The 16,165-nt window shown below is 44.1% G+C and overlaps 1 protein-coding gene across 26 annotated transcripts in view; it reads left to right on the top strand.

The window, feature by feature from the left end:
* The window catches only part of TENM4 (teneurin transmembrane protein 4), a 766,066-nt gene that overhangs the window by 683,443 nt on the left and 66,458 nt on the right, over positions 1–16,165 (top strand). For 25 of the 26 annotated variants that reach the window (XM_039490391.1, XM_039490320.1, XM_039490356.1 and 22 more), the window contains 3 exons: positions 1,658–1,801; positions 3,258–3,507; positions 7,009–7,029. In XM_039490391.1, the coding sequence (XP_039346325.1) occupies positions 1,658–1,801; positions 3,258–3,507; positions 7,009–7,029 (415 nt within the window). The remainder of the gene's footprint in view (positions 1–1,657; positions 1,802–3,257; positions 3,508–7,008; positions 7,030–16,165) is intronic. The other variant, XM_039490407.1, reaches the window with a different exon arrangement.

The following is a 16,165-nucleotide window of genomic DNA, read 5'->3' as shown; positions in this document are numbered from 1 at the left end:
GCAGCTAGAATTTAGCTTCCTCCCTACCTGATTAGTGGGGGTGAAATTAGAGGCAGGGTCTGAAAAGGAGGTCCTAAAAGGTTTATGCTCTGATATAGTAAAGTTATTTCTGGCAGATACCTACAAGACGCCCTTCACTTTGTACCTGTGTCTAGGGGTTTTTTGTATTATTCAAGAAACCTCCAAAGGCGCCCAGAGGTTTAAAATACCATATTACTAGCCAAATACACATATAGACAAATAAATATATTTTTTCATCAAAAGAGCTGAAAACAGAATCGTAGCAGAAAAGGCGGGAAAGGTCTTTTGATTGTTCAATCCAACTCATCTTCCTGCCAATGCAAGATGTTGCCTGTACTGCGTATTTCTCCTGTCCAGTCTGATCTTGCAGAGTTCCTAATGTCAGTGCTCAGCACTTCTCAGGAGACACTGGGCCCCTGGCAAGAGTTGTTCCACATCCTGCTTTTCCCTTGTCTCCTAAGCAATGTAAAACTGAAGATCCCTGCTCTGCTTCAGGTACTAGTGGTGAACTGGCTTTTGGGTCTTACTGCTTTTGAGGAAAGCCAGAAGCCTTCTTGTAGGCATAGGCACTGACTCCATGGGTGCTCCGGGGCTGAAGCACCCCCGGGGAAAAATTAGTGGGTGCTCTGCACCCACCAGCAGCCAAGCTCCCTGCCCTACTCCCGCCCTCCCCACCTCACCTCCTCCTCCCCTGAGCACGCTACCTCCCCACTCCTCCACCTACCTCCCAGCGCTTGCCACCGCCAAACAGCTGTAGCCCGCTCCGGGAGGGATGGATGGGGGAGGAGCGGGAACGTGGCATGCTCAAGGGAGGAGGTGGGGAAAAGGCGGGGCTGGGGTGGGGATATGGGGAAGGGGTTGGAATGGGGGCAGGAGGGAGCCAGGCCGGGGTTGAGTTGGGGGCAGAGCGGGGTCAAGCACCCACGGGCGCCAGAAGAAGTCGGCGCCTATGCTTGTAGGTGTTCAGTAAAATAATGGGCCTGGTTCTCCTCTCACTGAAACTGATTTTACAGTGGTGTAACTACATTACCTTTAATGAAGTTATTCCTGATTTACACCAATGAAAGGGGGGGTAAATCAGGCCTAAAGACTCTCTGGACATTATGAAAACCAATTCACATTCAACCATTTTGTCTGTATTAGTGATACCGGCCAAAATTAATCTCTGGCCTGTCTGTCAACTTTAATGGAGTTCACTGATTTAGACCCGCTTGGATTGTTTTGTTTTCTAAACTGGGCCATGTTTCTCTGCCTCAGCCCGCTGCATCACTGCCAGGCAGCCTTAGCACATGAGGTGATGAATAGAAGCAATGTACTACCATTTTGGAATTCTGGGACCATTTTTGCTAAACCCTTGGGTCACCCTTTGCTTTGAATTGTGTCTGTGAGTCGGCGCCTTTTGAATATTTAGCACATTTGTCCAACATCTACTGCTGTGTTGACCTTTTTTATGCAGAGTGGCCTTTAAAAAGGAGAATATTAAGACTGCATTAATGTGATGGTATTTTAAATAGAATTGGCACTTGCCTGTAGAAATGGCCTTTCCCCCAACTAATTAAAGCTCTCAGCTGTGTGCTGAATGTGCATTTCTGAGGTTATTAACCTATGGGCTTCTTTTTTTCCCCTTTGCTCCCAGTTTCCGTGGGCTATGAATATGAATCATGTCCTGATCTGATCCTGTGGGAGAAGAGGACGGCGGTCCTTCAGGGTTATGAAATTGATGCTTCCAAACTCGGAGGATGGTCCCTGGACAAACACCATGCCCTCAACATACAGAGCGGTGGGTTGGCTTTAACAAATGGCGTGAGCGGGGTGATGCAGCGGTACAATGCATTGTTGCTTTTCACCATTAATAATTCAACCAAAGGGAAAACACACACATGCACACGCTACTAACAAATTATTCATTGTAACCTACATTTAGCAGCAGCTTTGTGTGGGCAAATCTGAAAGGAATCAGCTGCAGTAAATCTGTTGTATATTTTTATGAAGTGTGCAGCCCCAGACATCCATCAAAAAAAGTCCCAAGGCTGAGCCCTACATAAACACATGCAGTGTATGCATACAGTCAGATAGGGTCCATCCTTTGTCAACCCCATTGAAAGCAAGCCCACCCAATACAATCACACACAGCAAAGTGCATGGCATAATAATCACCCTTGCTGCCAGCATTGAGAACACAGTTTGGAATGTGGACCTGAGGAAAACCTGTCCAATATGATTTCTATCCTGCTCAAGGAAACCTAGTTACTCAGCTTCAGAAGGCTTCCCACCCCTAAGTTCCCCATCCCTCAACTTCTGTGGCCAGCTGCTCTGCTAGAGCTCAGCTCTTTTTGAAACTATAAAGCCTACATTCCTTAGCACATGATGAGTGTTTAGAGATGGGGCATTTAGCTGGACAGAATGCCTAGAACATGGCCAAAGGATGGAAAGTTTGCACTACCCTGTGTGATTGTAGTGACTACGGAGAGAGTAGCCCCAGTTCAGACGGCACCACTAATGAAAACTTTCCTGGTCTTCTCACAAACAGCATATAAGTTCCCCTGGGCCCTGCTGATGAAACCTACCCCAGTTAATACTCCACCCAGATTTTCCTAAGTGAACTACTACCACCCAGCATGTCCCTTGCCAGCAGACAACCCCAGTGGATACCCTCTCTCACTAGTGACAATTATCTTGACCTTCCAATCTCCACAAGTGTTTCTCAACCTGTGGTTGCAGCCCCCAGGAGAGCCCCGAATAGCGATCAGAGGATTGTGAGGCATTGGACATTTTATTACCCTCTAAAGCAAAGAAAAGCTTGGTCTCCAACCTAGGCACTCACCTTTACTCTTCAAGGTCAAGTCATCTCTGCCAACCCCTTGAAACACCCACACAAATAAATTACAGAGGCTGACCGTTGTTAGCATCGATATATCTTTATAGTAAATGGAGGGAGGGGGGAGGCGGCAACCTGAAAAGGCTGAGAAACACTGTGCTCTAGGAGTTACAGCAGCCTGCCACGGGCCCTGGACCCTGGACATCTCATTTTTCACAGGATCCCACGATACCTAGAGACAATCCTGGAGAGATATCTTTGTGGTGTGGTGCAACATGAGTCTGGAAGCTGGGACGCCAGGGTTCTATTTCCTGTGCTGCCATTGATTCATTCCGTGACCTGGAGCAAGTCGCTTGCCCTCCGTGTGCTTCAGTTTCACCATCTGTTTAAGTCCTTTTCTGCTCTTATCATTTTCTAGGCATCTTGCATAAAGGAAATGGGGAAAACCAGTTTGTCTCTCAGCAGCCGCCTGTCATAGGCAGCATTATGGGCAATGGACGCAGGCGTAGCATTTCCTGTCCAAGCTGTAATGGCCTTGCAGATGGGAACAAGCTCCTGGCTCCTGTTGCCCTAACATGCGGATCTGATGGAAGCCTTTATGTTGGAGACTTCAACTACATCCGAAGGATCTTTCCCTCTGGCAATGTCACCAACATACTGGAGCTCAGGTACACCAGGCAGCTCGCAGCCTGTGATAATTGTTCACCTTTGATTCTGCAGAAATGTTATGTACTCAGAGGGAAAATGAAACCCAAACTCTTGTTTTTCTAAAACTAACAGAATGGGCCAAATTCACCTCTGGTGCAAGTCCACTGACTTTGACTTACACCAGGAAGGCGCGCGACCTGATGAATTCATCCAGAATGGAGTCACAGGCCCAAAATAGTCTATCACATTTCTTACCGGCTAACTCAGACTGAGTGAATGTGTCCTCCTCAGTCTGGTGAGAGACTAGTGGGAATTCTCAAAATTAACAGTCAGCCTCCAGGATAACAATTGGAAGGACACACATCACTAATGATGATATGTAGAGGGTACTCAGGACAGAGGATCGTTCATACCTAGGACAGTGAGCTCACCAAGGAACTCCCAGAGTCTGAGACTTCCGGGTGGGTTTTTTGGGACAAACATACAAACACCCCCAGCGAATTCTCCACTGAAAAATAGGGGCTGGGTGAAGAAATTCTCTCTCTCCCCTGTGCAGGGAGATGAAGTGCTGCCACTCGCCCCGGCAGAAAAGTAAAGAGAAAACTTCCAGTAGGAAGAGCGAGGTTTGCAAAGCAGCCAGCACAAAGGAGGGGAGGGAAGGAAATCGGGGCAGGGGGAGAGGGGAAATACAGCTGAGTCATAAATTTTGATGAAATAAAATATTTTGTGACCGAGTCAAAATTCGTGTTGACTCATCTGTGATATTTTTCCCTCCCAGACATTTCATGACAAACACACTGCCCTGTTTAAGGCAGTGGATCTGATTCTGATCTCATGCTGCGGCTACCCAGGATTAATTCCATGGAAGTCAATAGAGTTAAACTGGTGTAAGTGGCAGCTGAATCAGGCTCAATGACTCTGCCTTACGAGCCTGATCTGAAACCCAGTGAAGTCAATGGGAACCTAACAAATGACTTCAGTGGCCTTTGGATCAGGCCTTAATACAACATGTTTGTAACTGGACTGGAGATTAAACTGTCCATTGGTGAATAATTCTGTACTGGGAGTTTTACATGGCTGCGTATGTCAAGATGTCTAGTCAGTGATAGGCTTTGGTCCAAGCATTCATTAACCAGTACGTTGCACACATGAGGCTGAAGACAGGTTGTTGAATTTTTTTACACTGACTAACCTATTGACAGAAATCCATGCAGTTTTTCTTTGTTTTAAATGGCATTTCATTATCTGGCAAATCCCAGTCACAGACTGTGGGATGCTACATTATAAGACTTTATTTTTAATGCTCTGAAACAGCACTCCACGGGTCTAGTGCCTACGTGCCCAGTGCTTCCCTTTTGGTGTGTAGTTCCAAAATGCTTGTTGTTATTTCTCTGCTTTTTTTTTCTGGTGAAAGCATTCATTGCATTTTTGAAACCCAAACATACCAAGCCCCTCCTGCCAACACACACAAACAGCTACCAAGAACTCATCCATAATGTACAGCATGCCAATGGGATGTAAGGGAAATGGGCATAGATGAATCTTTTCGGTATTAACAGGATACTTGTAAGAGCCAGTTTCTGAGAAGCTCTGAGCACCCACAACTCCCAGAAGATGCATGTGCCTGCTATGTCTCAAGATTTGGCCTAAAAATGTGATACTTCTCACTCCCCGGAGACGTGACTGTAAAAATGTTCCCTACTTACTCAGCAGATTTGTATTTAGAGTCATGTCTGCTGACAAAAATACGGCCCCAGTCCTACAACGAGGACCTTCATTGACTTAACTGCAGCTCATTGCAGGATCAGTGCCCGAGGTTGCATTGCATTATACTCCTTTTCACCCTGAGGAATCAATGCTGCTAAAAGAAAGTGAGCTAGATTCTATTTTTTCTTGCACATCAACATCAGAATTGTTTACTAATCAGTACACCTGTGCAAACCCACAGACATTCTTTGGGTGCCACTGAGGGCCCAATTCGGCCTGCAGGACTTTTATTATGGGTGCTGATGTACAAGAAAAAAAGAATCCAGGCTGAGATCCCAGGGCTGGCACTTAGACGACATGGTGTTTTCCATGTAACCTGAGCTCATTCAATATGGAAATTATGGAGAGTCAACAAACAAGGAACTCGATGATAACATATTTGGTTTGAGCATTGGCCTGCTAAACCCAGGGTTGTGAGTTTAATCCTTGAGGGGGTCATTTAGGAAACTGGGGTAAAAATCTGTCTGGGGATTGGTCCTGCTTTGAGCAAGGGGTTGGAATAGATGACCTCCTGAGGTCCCTTCCAACCCTGATATTCTATGATACTATATTTACAGTCACTTCTCTGAGCAAGCCACAGCTTGAGTAAGATACCAGGAGTGGGACTCAAATATTGAGGAATGATTCCGTGGTGGCCTATATTAAGGTGCATAGCATCCTTCCAGTGCTGAAAGGTTATTTTAGTGATGGAGGCTGTGATTTCCAAAGGAGCCTAAGGCAGATAGGTGCCCAAACCCCACGGTAATGGCATGAGAGTTGGGTGCCTCACTTCCTTAGGGATTTTTGGAAATCCCACCCTGAGTTCTTTTTGTATTTCAGCATTGTTAGAAACACCCTGCGCGTATAGGTTTGGTGGAACAGTCCCCGATTGCAAAAGAGCAAATTGGAAAACCTTGAAAAAGTGACCTTGTTGGATTCTCCAAAGAGCCACAAAGTTTAATTTACTCCCATGTTAATCCTGCTGGAGCCATTACTGCTTTATCTGTGCAAACACTTAGGTTACAGGGGCCAAAAAGCACTTCTTAACTCACGTGTGCTATAAATTAAATGGGTACAGATGCAGGTTGACTAAAAGCTATGGGGGAAAGCCATTGTTTTGGCTTAAATGGATTGTATCTGTGCCTCCTCATGCAGCATTTCCTTTGAGATTCACACCCCCACTGTTTGGTCTGGTCTCTTATTAGAGTGCAGTGCTCTTTCCTGCAGCTGCAATGTGGCTTCCAGCTAATTACAATGGGGTATGTCACTTGGCCCATGAAAAAAAAAATCCCACTTGAATTCTCTGCCATGGTGTCTCTGAGATTCAGGCAGTGAACATAAAAGAAGCTGGCTAGAACAATTCTGCTGATATATTGCCTTGTAAAATAGAAAGAACCACAATCAGTGACAGTGAAAAAGCTGTAAAGCTTACTAAAGGAACAGGCTTCTGTCCTGACATTATATTCCATGACAGATAATTAAATGTAGTGTGTGTCTGTGTGTGAAGTTTGCCTGGCCCTATCGCCTGCACAAATGAGTACCTCTGAGCTGGTGAGATCATACTTCCTTTGTGATATGCAGCAGTACGTAAGTGAACTCACCGACAAGTAATATCCAATATAAAGTATATCAGTGTCATGCCTGCTACGTCTTTATTTATTATTGCATTGTATGGTACAGTTACTGTCAAGTTTTCAATTTGCTAATAATGCTTCTAACTCAGCCACTAACACCTCATACTTTCTTCTATTCCCTGCTTTCCTGCCGTCTGTCAGAAATAAAGATTTCAGACATAGGTAAGCCAACCAGTGGAGAATTTTATGCCTCTGCCTGTCTTGTTGCATGTTGTTATATGGTGAGTCACAAGTGCCATTTCCAGATGATTCAATAGCAAATGAAGCCAGTGTGATTAAAGCTGATGTAGGCGATCAGTCATCCAAACTGGAAGCCATTAATCATGCGTCAGGGTCATAATGCAATTCTGCTTGGTCTATAAATAGTCATAGTCAGTCAAAATAGAGTATAAAGGTAGGAGGGAAGGAGGAAGGGGGCTCTTTGTCAAACAGTTGAGTGAATGGCAAGACTAAGACAATTATCCATGTAATTTAAAAGGAGCTATGGGTAACCCACTGGTTAGTGTGTGTTACGTGTCCTGACCCACGGAGAACCACAGCTCTGTTACGGCTCCCAGCTAAAACTCGAGAGGCTCATACTTTTAGCCTGGTTTGATCCCCAGGGATGGTTGTTATAAAAATTGGGACTTGCCCCGGTTAGGATGGCTGTGAGCCTGGGGCACTAAGTGTGAACTTCCATTATCATGGGGACTATTTAACCCTTAGTGTCCCTTCTGCAGCCCTCTTTGTGTCTGATCCACAGTGGGTAGGAGAGCACTTTGGAGCGGGCCCTTAAGGGATCGTCTGCAAGTTTTCAGCTTATGCTGCATTCCAAATGCATGGCATTGTTGTGAGGTTTTAGTTTCTGTTTAGCACAACTTGAAAGCTTGGGCATCACAGGCCAACTGAAAGAGCTACAGGGCCAAGTGTAAATTCTGTTTCCTGCAGCAGATAGTTTCCTTCACCTAATCACCCATCAAGTGTCACCCAGTACAAATGGCATAGACCTCACACAAGCGGCAGTAGAATTCATCCCACTGGGATCTGCAAAGGTGCTCAGTGCTATTGAAACCAGCAACACTGAACTCCTCCTCCATGGGGGTTCAGCACTTTAAAGTTGACAGCAAATGTCTGCAGTCAGCAGTGGCCAGTGCCACAGTAGGAAGTCCTAGAAAGAGCAGGAAGGAGGGCAATCATGCAGGCATAGGAGAAAGGGTGAGTCAGGAACTAGCACAGGGCGAGTGCTATGGAGATTGTTTCAAATGTTAAAGGAGAGAGATGAAATATGAGAGACATAGAAGAAAGTATAGTCCTTGTGCCCAGAGCCCTGACTTGACCTGCTTGGCAACACCTCTGCCTGTTCCTCCTAGGAACACAGAAATTTCCAGACTGAATCAGATCCATGGTCCATCTAATCCAGTATCCTGTCACTAACAGTGGACAACACTGAATATTTCAAGGGAAGGTGTAAGAAACCCCACAGTAGGTAGTTAAGGAATAACCTGTCCCCCAGAGAAGGTTTCCTTCCTGACCCCAATAGTTAGAAGTTGGCTTATATTCTGAAGCAGGAGGGGTTGTCCTAAAGGTCCTCCTTAAACACATCTCTTCTGACAAGCCCTAGTCCTTGCACAGGGAAGTGTTCACAATATAAATGTCCATAATGTCATGGAAGCAATAAGTCTGAGTGCCACACTGCTCTACACATTCACCCTGCTTTTTCTTGCCAGTCTTCCTCCCCCTTGCCTTTGTATGTGGTCTATCTAGAGCACAAGCTCTTTGGGGGCAAAGGCCATGTCTTTTCATCTATCTGTAAAGTGCCTGATGTGTTGTTGGCACTATCCTGTCCAAATAATAAGAAAAGCTAAAGAACCAAAGGAAAGGGGGGATGTATCATGAGAGAACATTTAGTACGAGCAAACCCAAAGCAATTGGGGTATTCAGTGAAGTCAGAGAGGAGACCTGGTGGTTCGTAACCACCAGAGGCAAGAGGTCACTGTGGAATTCTACATGGTTAGAGACAGATGAGAATGAGCAGACTGTGGCCACCAGAGAGAAGAGTAACGAGAGGAATTCCACACAGCTAGAAGTTTCAAATTGATATTAGGTCCTCAACATGAAAACTTTTGAAGATACCTCTCAAGATCCAGCAGATCCAGGGGAATGGAGAGGTGTACAGGACACATATGTGGATGGCAGTTTGGCCCTACCGATAAGAAAATCAAGCTTGCCAGCAAAGAGTCTTCCAACCATTCTAGGAAGAAAGATGATCCTTGTTGGGTATTCAATACTCAGAAGAACCAAAAGAACATTCTACAAAGGACAGACAGACAACAGAACAGTGTGCTGCCTTCCCAGAGCCAAGACACTAGACATCACTCTAAGATTGGATAGCCTTCTGAAGTCGACAAACGAGGACTAGTGACACTGTGTCGTGGGATATCACACAGATGGTAGATTACTTCAGGGGACTCAACAATGTGATGAAGAAGAAGACCAAGCAATCTCCTCTAAGATTTTTCCTGTCCCATGAGAAAAAAAAGACAGATGATTCTGGTTGTGAACCACTGGCAAAGTAAGTGCTGTAAGATGTAGGATTTTGTGGAACATTGGTCCACCTTCTGTGGGTAGAGGGAGCTGTATATTTTAGATGGCCTCCACTGCAGGAGAAAGGGGACCAATCTCCTTCAGGACAGACTGGCTAGAGTAGTCTGGATGGGATTAAACTAAAAACAAAAGGGGAGGCACAAAGGGGGGAGATATGAGCAATCAGCACAAAATAGAGATGCTGAAAACAAAATTAGTCAAAGAACCAAATGACATAAAGAGAAGAAATTCTTGAATTGTCTATACACCAATGTTAGGATTCTAGGTAATAAACAAGATTGGTTGGAATTGCTCATTTTTTAGCATAAATTCAGTTTAGTTGGTAAAAACCTGGTTTGATGGGCTTGCATCCGAAGAAGTGGGTATTCACCCACGAAAGCTCATGCTGCAAAACGTCTGTTAGTCTATAACGTGCCACAGGATTCTTTGCTGCTTCTACGATTGGAATGTTAAAGTCAATGGTTATAACCTATTTAGGAAGGATCAATGAGCAAAAAAAGAGGTGAAGTGACACTCTGTGTCAAAAATAGCATTACCTGTTTGTGTCACTGATAACTCAGAAGAAAAAGATCTTGAATGCTTATGGATCAGTGTGCTAACAGATAAAGCACAAGATGGAGTTTTAGTTGGTATTTGCTACAGACCACCAAATTACACTATGAAACAGGATGACCACCTCCTTACACACTTCTCAATAATGTGTAGGGAAAAAACTTGGTGATAGTGGGAGAACATCAATGTGAGTGACATATGCTGGAGGTCTCATGCTGCTAATACTAATACTAAAACATCCTTGGAATTTCTAAACATTATAGATGACAATTTCCTAACTCAAAAAGTAATGCAGCCAACACGGGGGAATTTTTATTAGACCTTGTCTTAACTGATAAAGAGGAACTGATTACAGAACTAAAAACAAATTGTAGCTTAGGTACAAGTGATCATGACTTGTTCACATTTACAACGTGCAAGCAGAATAATGTTCAGTAATATATATACTTAATAGCGCCAGTTTCACAAAACTGCAAACAATTATAAGCCAAATGAGCTGGGAGGAAGAATTTAATCAGAAAAGTTCAGTGATAACTGGGAATTGTTTAAGAACACCTTCCTAGAGGTCCTGAAAGAGACAATCCCACAACTGAGAAAAAAGGCAGTGCTGGTTAAAAAACAACCACCTGGTTTAGAGGTAAAGTGAAGGCAGCTATAAAAAATAATATTTTTTATAACAAATGGAAGAAAGGGGAAGTTGATGGTAATGAATATAAATAATAAATTAGGGACTGTAGAAAATTGATAAGAGAAGCAAAAGAACACAAGAAGAAAGGTATGGTCAGAAGTCTTAAAGACAATAAGAAGGAGTATTTTTAAATGTATTAGGGACAAAAAGAATCCTTTCAGTGGTATTGGTCCATTAGTAGGTGGAAATGTTAGAATTATCAATAATAATGCAGAAAAGGCAGAAGTATTCAATAAATATTTCTGTTCTGTATTTGGGGAAAAACAGATGATGCAGTCTCGTCCTACGGTGATAACACTCTTTCCATTCAACTAGTCTCTCTGGAGGATGTTAAACAGAAGCTACAAATCAGCAGGTCCACATAATTCGCACCCAAGAGTTTTAAAAGAGCTGGCCGTGGAGCTCTCTGGACCATTAATGTTGATTTTCAATAAGTCTTGGAGCACTGGGGAAGTTCCAGAAAACTGGAAGAAAGATAATGTTGTGCCAGTGTTTTAAAAGGATAAATGGGATGACCTAGGTAATTATAGGCCTGTCTGCCTGAGTCCAATCCTGGACAAGATAATGGAAAGGCTCATATGGGACTCAATTAATAAAGAATTAAAGGAGAGTAATGTCCTTAATGCAAATCAACATGGGTTTATGGAAAATAGATCCTATCAAACTAATTTATCTTTTTTATTAGATTATAAGTTTAGTAGATAAAGTCAGTAGTGCTGACTTAATATACTTAGACATCTGTAAGGCATTTGAGTTGGTCCCACACAACATTTTGATTAAAAAACTAGAATGACATAAAATTAAAACAGCACACATTAATTTGATTAAAAAGTGGCTAACAGATGGGTCTCAAAATGTGATTGTAAATGGGGAATCATCATCTAAGTGGGTGAGTTTCCAGTTAGGTCCCGCAAGGATTGGTTCCTGGCCCTATGCTGTTTAAAAATGTTATCAATGCACTGAAAGAAAATATAAAATCATCACTGATAAAATTTGCAAATAATAAAAATTGGGCGGGGGTGGTGGTAAATAATGACGAGGATAGGTCACTGATTCAGAGTGATATGGATTGAGGTTGCAGGAACAAACCATCGCGATGTATAAAAAGAATAGTAAATAGGCAGGCGACCAGCATGGCTTAACAGTGAAATCCTTGCTGATCTTAAACACAAAAAAGAAGCTTACAAGAAGTGGGAGGAATATTGCTCATGCATCCAGGAGTAAAATCAGGAAGGCCAAATCACACTTGGAGTTGCAGCTAGCAAGAGATGTTAAGAGTAACAAGAAGGGTTTCTTTGGTTATGTTAGCAACAAGAAGAAAATCAAGGAAAGTGTGGGCCACTTACTAAATGAGGGAGGCAACCTAGTGACAGAGGATGTGGAAAAAGCTAATGTACTCAATGCTTTTTTTGCCTCTGTCTTCACGAACAAGGTCCGCTCCCAGACTACTGCACTGGGCAGCACAGCATGGGGAGGAGGTGACCAGCCCTCTATGGAGAAAGAAGTGCTTCAGGATTATTTAGAAAAGCTGGACGAGCACAAGTCCATGGGGCCGGATGCGCTGCATCTGAGGGTGCTAAAGGAGTTGGCAGATGTGATTGCAGAGCCATTGGCCATTATTTTTGAAAACTCATGGTGATCAGGGGAGGTCCTGGATGACTGGAAAAAGGCTAATGTAGTGCCCATCTTTCAAAAAGGGAAGAAGGAGGATCCAGGGAACTACAGGCCAGTCAGCCTCACCTCAATCCCTAGAAAAATCATGGAGCAGGTCCTCAAGGAATCAATTCTGAAGCACTTCGAGGAGAGGAAAGTGATCAGGAACAAGTATCAGAGGGGTAGCCGTGTTAGTCTGGATCTGTAAGTCTGCTTTTTTGCTGCTTTTACTGATCAGGAACAGTCAGCATGGATTCACCAAGGGCAAGTCATGCCTCACTAACCTAATTTGCCTTCTATGAGGAGATAACTGGGTCTGTGGATGAGGGGAAAGCAGTGGTCATGTTATTCCTTGACTTTACCAAAGCTTTTGATACAGTCTCACAAGGTATTCTTGCCAGCAAGTTAAAGAAGTATGGGCTGGATGAATGGAATAAGGTGGATAGAAAGCTGGCTAGATCGTTGGGCTCAACGGGTAGTGATCAATGGCTCCATGTCTAGTTGGCAGCTGGTATCAAGTGGAGTGCCCCAAGGGTCGGTCCTGGGGCTGGTTTTGTTCAGTATCTTCATTAATGATCTGAAGGATGGTGTGGACTGCACCCTGAGCAAGTTTGCAGATGACACTAAACTGGGAGGAGTGGTAGATACACTGGAGGGTAGGGATAGCATACAGAGGGACCTAGACAAATTAGAGGGTTGGGCCAAAAGAAATCTGATGAGGTTCAACAAGGACAAGTGCAGAGTCCTGCACTTAGGACAGAAGAATACCATGCACGGCTACAGACTAGGGACCGAATAGCTGGGCAGCAGTTCTACAGAAAAGGACGTAAGGGTTACAGTGGACGAGAAGCTGGATATGAGTCAATGGTGTGCCCTTGCTGCCAAGAAGGGTAACGGCATTTTGGGCTGTATAAGTAGGGGATTTGCCAGCAGATCGAGAGACGTGATCATTCCCCTCTATTCGGCATTGGTGAGGCCTCCTCTGCGGTACTGTGTCCAGTTTTGGGCCCCACACTACAAGAAGGATGTGGAAAAATTGGAAAGAGTCCAACGGAGGGCAACAAAAATGATTAGGAGGTTGGAGCACATGACTTATGAGGAGAGGCTGAGGGAACTGGGATTGTTTAGTCTGCAGAAGAGAAGAATGAGGGGGGATTTGATAACTGCTTTCAACTACCTGAAAGGGGTCCCAAAGAGGATAGATCTAGACTGTTCTCAGTGGTACCAGATGACAGAACAAGGAGTAATGGTCCCAAGTTGCAGTGTGGGAGATTTAGGTTGGATATTAGGAAAAGCTTTTTCACTAGGAGGGTGGTGAAGCACTGGAATGGGTTACCTGGGGAGGTGGTGGAATCTCCTTCCTTAGAGGTTTTTAAGGTCGGGCTTGGATGGGATGATTTAGTTGGTGTTGGTCCTGCTTTGAGCAGGGGGTTGGACTAGATGACCTCCTGAAGTCCCTTCCAGCTCTGATATTCTATGATTCTCTGATCGCCTGGTAAACTGGGCACAAACAAATGAGTTTTAATACATCTAAATGTAAATGTGTACATCTATGGATAGTATCAGAGGGGTAGCCGTGTTAGTCTGGATCTTTAAAAAGTAACAAAGAGTCCTGTGGCACCTTATAGACTAACAGACGTATTGGAGCATAAGCTTTCGTGGGTGAATACCTATTTCGTCTATGGGTAAAGCAAGTGGGTCATACTTACATAATGGGGGACTCTATCCTTAGAAGCATTAACTCTGAAAAAGATTTGGGGGTTGTGGTGGATCAGCTGAACATGAGCTGCCAGTGTGATGTTATGGCCAAGAGAGCTAATGCCATCCTTGGATGCGTAAACAGGGGACTCTCGAGTAAGGTCAGAGAGTTTTACCTCTGTATTTGGCACTGGTGTTACTGCTGCTCTAATACTGCCTAGTTGTGTTGCCCACAATTCAGGAAGGATGTTGATAAATTGGAGAGGATTCAGAGAGGAGCCACCAGAATGATTAAAGGATTAGAAAACGTTCCCTATAGTGAGAGACTCAAAGAGCTCGATCTATTTAGCGTAACAAAGAGAAGGTTAAAGGGTAACTTGATTACAGCCTATAAGTATCTACATAGGGAACAAATATTTAATAATGGGCCTTTTAATTTAGCAGAGAAAGGTATAAAAAGATCCAGTGGCAGGAAGTTGAAGCTAGACAAATTCAGACTGGAAATGCATTTTTAAAGGTGAGAGGAATTAACCATTGGAACAATTTACGAAGGGTCATGGTGGATTCTCCATCACTGACAATTTTTAAATCAAGATTGGCTGTTTTTTCTAAAGGATCTGCTCTAGGGATTGCTCTCCCTCTGGGGATGAATGGTTATGAAAACCAACACCCCAATAAAAAAAAAAGTTCCCTCGATCCGCTGAGTCACAGGCGTGTCTGCCTTCTCTCCATGCTGATGGCTCTTTAATGGGCCATCAACAATTTGGGCATTTTGGTTAACCTGTGGGTTCCCTTTGCAAAATTCAGTCTTCTCTTTCCTTCTTGTTCTTCCGGACTAAACCCTGATTTCTCTTGCTTAACAGAGATCACGGGCTGATGGGGCCCTCTGTGCTAAGCTATTATTTAGCATTTTCTTCTCCCTGCCAGCCAAGTCTCCCTCAAACTGCACACACAGCCAGGTGGTTATGGGGGCTGCAACTTCCTTAACAGCTTCTACTCCAGAGGATTCCTTCCCTAGGCTTCTCTAAGCAGCAATTCACCCCTCTCAAGAGTAGTCTCCTTCCTTGGCCATGAACAAGTTCAGCAGTGTCGTACACAATTAAATCACCTTATGCTCTCCTTGTTGTGCCTGGCTGGTATCACCCTGATCAGACAGAGTTGCTGCACCTTTTTCAACCACACATTAGCAACTGGCAAACTACAAGCACCAGAATTGTCTGTTCTACAGACAGAGAGCAGGAGACACATTCTCCTTTACCAGACACCTGTTTTCAACAGACAACTGCTTGACTGAGTAGCTTCCTTTATAGGCAAGTCAATACTCCTGACAGACGCCATCAGCTCAAAGGCTGCTAGTCTCCTGCAAACTTTCCTACCAGGCACATTGCCTCTCCCCAACAGATAGCTGCTGCTCTTTTCGATCTTAGGCAATAACTTCCTGACGCCAGGATGTTAGCCAGCCATAAGCCTAAAAAGCTTTTTTACCATTGACTTTACTACACTACACTACATAGCACTGCAATTTATGGGGGGGCCACCCTAACCCACCCACAGTAACAGCATTGACATAAAAGTGTGGCATTGTTGGTACATGTGGTTACCCCAGACAACTCTCAGAGTGATACAACATACCAACATTGTTACAAACTGGACTTTCAATTTTTTTTTGACTTGAGTTGGAGTCATCTGTTTTTTCTTCTCAGCAGCCAGCAGCTCCAGACGCCTCTAGCTCTTTTTTTTCTCTCTCTGCAACTTCTTTCTTTCTCTCATCAGCCTCTTTCTCCATTTGAATTTCTGCCAGTTCTGTCTCTCTCAAGGCTTGCAGTTTCTTTTTTTTTTGATTCTTTGTCTCATGGTCCCTGATCTTTAACCAACCAAACTCTCATCAAAAAGTTAAAAAATTTGATAGCGTGGGGTTCTGACAAAGCTTAATTGACCTGGACCCCAATTGCTTAAACAGGGCAGTTACAGCTAGCTGGGGTTTTTTTCCACCTCTAGGCAAAACAAACCCAGCAGACAAAAGACTTTTTGTCTCCCCCACTGGCTAACCACACACACACAAGCAATTTTTTTAGACACTCCAGTCTCCCAGTATCACCACCAGTGCACTCTCCCCTGGGGATG

The sequence above is a fragment of the Mauremys reevesii genome, linkage group 1 (assembly GCF_016161935.1).
Source record: "Mauremys reevesii isolate NIE-2019 linkage group 1, ASM1616193v1, whole genome shotgun sequence".
In the NCBI taxonomy this organism is placed as follows: Eukaryota; Metazoa; Chordata; order Testudines; family Geoemydidae; genus Mauremys; species Mauremys reevesii.
Note: the sequence above shows the minus strand (reverse complement) of the source record. Positions and strands in the feature narration are given on the sequence as shown.